The sequence below is a fragment of the Primulina tabacum genome, chromosome 12 (genome assembly GCF_025594145.1).
Source record: "Primulina tabacum isolate GXHZ01 chromosome 12, ASM2559414v2, whole genome shotgun sequence".
Taxonomy (NCBI): Eukaryota; Viridiplantae; Streptophyta; class Magnoliopsida; order Lamiales; family Gesneriaceae; genus Primulina; species Primulina tabacum.
In genome coordinates this window covers 5299899-5307828 of record NC_134561.1, presented here as the reverse complement: position 1 = coordinate 5307828, position 7930 = coordinate 5299899, and the positions used below count along the sequence as shown (strand labels likewise).

The 7930-nt window shown below is 33.9% G+C and overlaps 2 protein-coding genes across 2 annotated transcripts; both read right to left on the bottom strand.

The window, feature by feature from the left end:
• LOC142520168 (uncharacterized) lies at window positions 1–2070 on the bottom strand. The gene has a single exon (XM_075623167.1). It carries the CDS (start codon window positions 2068–2070, stop codon window positions 1–3), a length of 2070 nt encoding a protein of 689 aa, XP_075479282.1.
• Window positions 2071–2121: 51 nt separating this feature from the next.
• Window positions 2122–5249, bottom strand: LOC142520167 (uncharacterized). Its single transcript, XM_075623166.1, has 3 exons — window positions 5218–5249; window positions 4175–5112; window positions 2122–3323 (listed from the first exon to the last, which is right to left on the bottom strand). Exons 1-3 carry the CDS (start codon window positions 5247–5249, stop codon window positions 2122–2124), a joined length of 2172 nt encoding a protein of 723 aa, XP_075479281.1.
• Window positions 5250–7930: the final 2681 nt, after the last annotated feature.

Below are 7930 nucleotides of genomic sequence, written 5' to 3'. Positions count from 1 at the left end.
TCAAACAAGGCCAGCAAGTACTTCTTTGTATACGACGTTTCTTGTTAGTGTGCCATCATCTCCGTTTTTAGCATCTGGTTTAACCAATACTTTTGTAAATTTCATAGAAACACCTCTTGACAGCGCAACATATAACTGACCATGTGAGAAAACAGGTTCGGGCAAATATACACCAACAATTGGAATAGTTTGGCTTTGAGACTTGTTAATGGTCATGGAAAAACACAGCCGGATTGGGAATTGCTTTCGTCTAAATTGAAATGGATATCCTTCGTTCTCGGCCGGAGACAAAGGTATTCGAGGTATTAATACCATCTTTCCGGCATGATGACCAATCATTATCTCTGCTTGTATCACATTGTCTTTGAAGTCTCTACAGACCATTCTTGTGCCATTACACATAACATTAGATGGATCTAGATTTCGAAGGAGCATGATAGGACAATTTTTTTTCAACATCAAAGTATGAGGAGGTAAGCCGTTGGGTGTTAAGCTATTCAAAAACTCAACCGGGTAAAAATTTTGCGTATCGTCAGTAGCATCATCAAAACTTAGAAAAGTTTTTGCAACTCCAGGAAACAATGAAATTATTTTGTCGTTTAACTTGTCAACATGAGTATTCTTTGTTGCAAGAATGGCTCGCTCTGTCAAATATGAAGCCGAGGAATAACTAACAGCAAGTTCTGAATAAACGTAATCAATCAATCTTTGCTCGGACAACTCGGGAGATTCGGTACTAAAATTAATCAGCATCTCGCTTGGAAGACGAATATTCCCATTTTCGTCTACTGGTTCAACACCTTTACCTATGCGCAACAAAAACTCGCAGAATTGAGGATCACTCCTTGCACGCATGTTTTCGGTCAATGTTATTATCTGCAACGATTGGTACAAGTACGATTTAATCAAGCTCCCATCGATGGTTTCTCGAACAGTTGCTTTTGGAATAACAGGCAAGACTTGCATGAAATCACCTCCTAAAACAACTACTTTTCCACCAAAAGCTTCGTTATTCCCAACAAGATCTTGTAAAGTACGATCAACCGCCTCGATGGCAAATCTTTTACACATAGGAGCCTCGTCCCAAATAATAAGTTTTGCCTGGCGTAACAACTCTGCTAAGCAACTCTGCTTTGAAATAGCACAAAAGCTATTCTCATGTAGTTCAATGGGAATTTTAAACCGCGAATGCGCTGTCCGGCCACCTGGTAGAATAGATGCGGAAACACCTGACGTTGCTGTTGCTAGAGCGATCATGGACCGTGAGCGAACTGTTGAAAGAAGAGCACGATATAAAAATGTTTTCCCAGTACCACCGGGACCACTGATAAAGAATACACCACTCCTATTGTTATCTAGATGCTCCATAATCAAATCATAAGCCATATGCTGACCAGCATTAAGTTGCAGGGGCCCAACCAAATCGTCTGATGAAACACTAATTGATAATTCGTCTAGAATTTCTCTAGAGCATTTCAGTGCGGAGCATTCCGGTATGGTTGTGATTCTAGGCAAATCATACATACAAATATCCTTGCCCATACTCTCAAGAAAAGAATTCACAGATACAAGTGTCTCACTCAACACCTCTACATCACCAGCGGTACCATGTCTTGTGAAGTCTTCAGATAAATGATTGTAAAATTTATCCCACAAGCTCCTAACATCAGATGGCTCACAATACACTAAAATTGTCGCAAACAATCGACGCAAGGCATATGGCATATGAAAGCTTATAGCCTCATTTAAAAACTCGAAATTAGTATTGTCAGATTCCAATAATCGTCTACATTGTGCTGCTTCCTTGAAGGAAAAACACTTTCGCTCACCAACTGTGAGCAAATCATCATATGAAATTGGCCCACGAATATTAAGCAACAATACACGCAAATAATACCTTTCTCCTTCAATTGGATTCGCAAAATTAACACGGCCGATAACTTGTCTCTGCCTTCTTTCATTCCAAGCCTTTGTTTTTCTATCCCAGACATAATGCTGTGGAAATTCTGAATACAAATATTTTCTTGCCTCCACATCACGACAGCATGTTACAAAATACTCAGTCAACATAGTTTTGCCAATTTTGTCAGATTCCAACACTGTCTGTAAATCTTGATTGTTCTAGAAAGTAACACATTGTTTGTTAGGTAAGTGAAGGGGTAAATTTATGACCGGCGGAGATATTTCATTCAAATCAAACTCGTAAATTCTCCAAATCGCCTCTGGAGCCGAGACCCACCGAGCATCTTGATACGCCTTGATCTCGTCAATGTATGTTCCAGAATCGTGCGATGAAATATTAACATATATCTTGTCATGACCTTTATATATATACTTGTAAAGGTATTTAACAGCTGTGAGTCCGGAACAAATCTCAACGTTTATATGACAGTCATACCTATACAACAAAAATGGATTATATGGAACAACCCACTGTGAATTCAATGTGCGACGGCGGACTTCAACAATTCTTCCATCGTTTCTTCTTCGGTATATTGGATACCCATCTCTCCCTTGCATTGATTGATCTGAAAAAGGACGAGGATAATGGCTTTTGCATTTTCCATTTATCATACAAGGACATTTTTTGTCCAGCAAGCCACACGGGCCATGCATCATATGCCTCGTCACCAAATAAAAGAGCTTTGGGAAACGATTCTCATCCGGAATCTCAGCAACAACATATGAATCAAACATTTCAGGCGAACTAATCTTGGAATCAGTGAATAAGATAAGAAGCATGTGGCAATGTGGCAGACCTCGTTTCTGGAATTCAATAACATAAACATATGCAGCAACGCGGCCGAATATACATTTTTTGAGGACTTGGTCTTTTAGATCAATCAACTTCGAACGAAAAACTTGCGAAACAAGATCCGGCCGATCATGGGCAACTTGACCATCAAATAGATTTTCTTTAATTTCTTTCCATTCAGGATTGCAAGTAATCGTAAGAAACAAGTCTGGTTTCCCAAACGCTTTGACCAAGGCAATAGCATCAAGATATCTTTTGCGCATATCTCTTGGGCCTCCAATAAACGATGTAGGGAGAACAATACGGTGACCAATCTCGCTACCGCGGGTCTCTCCACCAACAACGCTGTCGACTATCCCTTGATACATCTCTGATCTGATTTCTGTTTGATTTCGTCTGTAGTAGTCGAGGCGAGTTGTCTCCAATTTAATGTACATATCAACAATATATTGTTGCAACAGTCTACCACCATATAACAGAATAGATGAATCATTATCTCTGATTTGTATCCGATAGCAATAATACTCCCTGCATGACACCATTCGATCGTTTTTGCCACGAATAATCGCTACAATCAAAAGAACACATATTAAAATTGCAAAATGAAAGTATTTTTGGAAAAAGAGAGAAGATATCAATCATTGAACAACATATTCAATTAGTATAAGCAAATATGTAAATAACTTAATTTATCAAGGACGAGCTCAGTTTTTTACCTCGGTGTTGGGCAACTCATTTATATTTCTTTTGGGCTAAATTTATACTGTAAAAAATTGTTGGCTGAAATAGGGAACTTATAATTGTCTTTTATGTCATGATAATATATTTTAATCTTGGAAATTATATAAAAATACAGGGCTACCTATTTTGCATCCTAGATTACTTCACATATATTTCAATCTTGAAAATGATAGAAATACTCCATGCTGATCTTTCTATTTTGCTAATATCTCTATTAATATGTCATATTATATTTTATTTTAATAATATAATTGTTTCGCAATACACCTACTTGTTTGTCTAACTAATGGCCAACTAATTTCTTCTCGTTTTTTTAAATATATTAAAGGATTGGTTTTTCTATGTAATTTTAAATGTTGGTCATATTTTAAAAAATTGAAATTATACCTAAAAAATTTAAGGGTAACTCCATTGTTCAAAGAACAAATATTGGGAAACAAATTGATATGCTGAAGTATTTTATTAGAATAAAATTTGCGGAGGTAATTATTCACATTATGACATAAGTAAATTAATTTACACGTTAATATGCAGATGTAATTTGTTCAAGTAATTATTCAATTTCAGTTGTTTAAAAAGCACAATTGAAAATTTGATTTATAATAATTATCAACTACACCATATAATGACGTAATTTTAAATATTTTCTACTTTATATTAAATTTCTCATAAACTCACCTCGGCTTTCACCGCCAACATACTGAGGAAGAGAAGGAAATCCAGAAGTAGATGCCAAGTTATTGCCAAAAGAAGCAGGACTATGATCAATTCCAGATTTCAAAATGTGTTGTTGCCAACCAACATCACCATAGGGGAAAAACAACGGATATTGTAGTGGATCATAGCAGCCAAAGTAAGGTTTTATCATATGCATATGTCCATCATATGCGTGAACAACAATATCTCGGTCATAAGGAATATTAGCATTGTCATTACCCTCCACCCATATAGCAGCAACCTGATCGGCGGATGGGCTATTATAACGCCTATGATCGATAGATACATCTTTGCAAATATGCAACCTCAGATTCTTTACAGAAGGATATTGCATAATCCTCTTTAGGAGCTGAGCATAGGGATTCACTTTTAATATATCCATCAACAAAGCCATGGTAGATTCATTGACGGCTTCTTCACCAACAACAGATATTCTATTACGCAGCTCATTGTCACTGTCCCAAAAATAAAGTTGGAAATATTTAGGACCATCATCGCTGGGCACAAGAGGTGGCAAAGAATGAAACACCTGTCCCGATACACGAAATGTATACACTCCATGATTAAGAGACGCGAGATCTTTATCAAGGCGAACTACGAATGATGTGAATGAAAACAAACTATTATACAACCGAATTTTTCGGCGAAACGAAATAGCTGAAGGACACGATATATCAGTAAATAAATCACGAAGACGCGACGGGATAATAGGGGAAGTGAGCTGAATTTTGCCAGAACCACAACAAAATGTAGGGGATTCATGTGGAAACCTCCATGCTCCACAATAGCGACATTTTGGAACCACGGGAAAATTCTGCAAGTGATCGATGTCCTGCTCGGTAAATTGAGGAAAACAAAAAAGTGATAAAATATACAAGGAAGGATTCCAGAAAAACAGCCTTCATCTGAAAAAACAAGGAAATCAACAATACCAAGAATACGAAAACAAAACATACAATGGCTTAAGCATCCCCGACCAATAGACGAACTAGCAATTGCACAACCTGTGATTTGCAGATAACAGAGATGAAAGCATTTGTAAAACCCATGAATCCATTTCGAATTTTAAGAACTATAATTACAGAAGCTAACCAGTCGTAGTAGAAAGTGTGTTCTCGCAACTCGACGAACTGTCCAACATTTCACTGCCAAAACACGAGGGAATGAGTAAGGAAGAACTAAAGAATAAAAACCAGTACAATACCAAGGAAGATGCGAGCAAGAGAATTGGAGAAAGTAACACACCAACTGCTGGTTCTAAAAATCGAAAACAACGGGAAGCCATAAAAATGAATGAAACAAAGTAAACGAGAGCAATACCTGGAGACGAAAGCAGAAGTCGGTCTAGGCTTTCGACCACGAGCCATGACTGGCAACAAAAGGCAAGCGTGAAACGGGGTGGAGTGACGGCAAAGAAGAAGAAGCCACATGCAGCCAAGGAACAAAACGAATTTATGTATGAGGTGCTGGGGAAACACGGGAGGCAAATACACGTACAACCAACATAACGAGAATAAAGAGTCAGGACTTAAACAAAAATATTAATTACTCATTATCACACAAATATTATTTATTGATTAATAATTAATATGGGTATTAATAATATTAATTAGTAATACTGAAACTGTAGGGAAAACAGAAAGCTCTTACAGTGAAGGGAAGCCAACAAGTCGGATAATTACATAATAATTAATTAATAATTACTATTATTAAATTCGGATAATTACATAATAATTAATTAATAATTACTATTATTATTAAAACACAATTAATAAATAATAATATTTAAATACTTAAAATAAAATATTGGATAATAATTAAATAATAATACTTAAAAAGTAAAAGTGCATTAATAAATAATAATACGTAAATACTTAAAATATTGGGATATTAAAGTGTTGGAATATTTTGGAAGAAAAGGAAAATGAGGTAAAAACACAATTACTAAAAGGGCAATGAGGTGCTATATTTATAAGTTAATAAATAAATAATAATACTTAAAAAGTTGGAAGAGGAAAAGGACAATAAATAAATAATAATACTTAAAAAGTTGGAAGAAGAAAAGGACAATAAGGTAAAAACACAATTAAAACTGCTATATTTATAAGGATATAGATATAGAAAATGTTAGTATCAGTATTTTCAATGCAAGTGGTATCCGTTGAAGCTATCCGATCTCGAAATATTTTGTAAATTTAGTTACAAATATTGTTTGACTCGTGGAATGAGATAAATAATATATATAGATATTATTATTCAATATATATGGATGATATAATGATTTTAACTCTAATCTTTTCTAAAATTTAAGTAAAATATTGAGTTATGAATATATTTAATCAATTAATATCTCAGTATATATTGTCAATCACTTCCAGATTGGCATACAAATCAGGTTTTAAGATTCTGTGACTGGGTGAGGTATGTTTAGTCAGAGATAGATCCAGAAATTTAAGTTGAGATAAGCAACTTAATGTAATAAATTATATATATAACGAAAAAACTCGTTACATTATATCTATACTATCTATACTATTATATCTATACTATTATATTAAGTGTGAGGACATTAGAATAACTACCTTTGAGGACACCAAAATATTTAATTCCATAATTACCCTTCTTACTCTACTAAAAACCTTTTCAAATCACTTCATATTTTAAATATAAAAAAATCAAAACAAAATTTTCCTTTTAAATCGAACAACTTTTCTAAATCGAAAATAATTTCGTGTTAATTATTTAGTATTATTTAATCAAATTAAAAATAATAATAGCACATGCAATGCATGTGCATCTTTTACTAGTATTCAATAAATTTGCGCCTAGAAGTTGGGTTTGAACTTAACGTAATAAATCAAACCTAAAATATTAATATGGGGATGTTTGGCAAAATGATACTGGTCAATCTTTTTTAAAAAAAACTAAAGATTCAAAATGTATTTGAAACACTTGCAATCTATTAACAAGTTATACTTAGATTCAAATTTTCATTTTTGAATTTATTTTTATAACATTTTCAATGTAATTTGAAAATTAAATTTCATTAAATAAAAAATCGATAAAATAGATGAATAATAATTTTCTAGAAGTTCATATTAGATTTATAAAATCCTTACAAACTAATATATGTGTAAAAAACTTTATACACTAATAAAAACATTAATAATTTGTTAACGACTTCACATATCATTCTATAGCACTAATTTTTTTTTAAAAAAAGTAAATGACCGATAACTTTTCTTGCAATGGGTGTGACCGATAATCCACACACTAATTTATTGCAATGAGTGTAGCTTATATGTTTATTTATTTATAGTTATTTTTTTGGGCAACTTTGTAATAAATTCTCATCTCCATACTCAATTTTTTTTTACTCCCAATCCCTTCAAATCTTTGTTTTAACTCCCTAATTTTTTTAAAATTTCCAAAAATTTCCTTAATCTTCAACTTATGATACGTGGCAATGGTTTACCTATCGAGACTGTTCTTAAATACATATAGCCTAAAAACATGCAGTTATGCAAGATTTCTAGTCTATATATCATATACATATGATCGATTTTTTTATATTTTTTAATAAATGACCCATCATGCTTCCGTATAATAAATTGAACAGTTTACTTCTTTGACCGGAGTGCCGTCGGGTTATATCTACTGGGTTTTACAGACTGCTCCTCACAGCCTAACTACGCAGTCGCAACAGATTCCTATCGT

Coding starts and splice junctions, on each gene's coding strand:
- LOC142520168 (XM_075623167.1), bottom strand. CDS start 2,070: ATGTTGACTGAGTATTTTGTAACATGCTGTCGTGATGTGGAGGCAAGA.
- LOC142520167 (XM_075623166.1), bottom strand. CDS start 5,249: ATGCTTTCATCTCTGTTATCTGCAAATCACAG. Junction 5,113..5,217: donor CTGTTATCTGCAAATCACAG/GTTGTGCAATTG, acceptor TTTCAGATGAAG/GCTGTTTTTCTGGAATCCTT. Junction 3,324..4,174: donor TGTTGGCGGTGAAAGCCGAG/GTGAGTTTATGA, acceptor TTTTGATTGTAG/CGATTATTCGTGGCAAAAAC.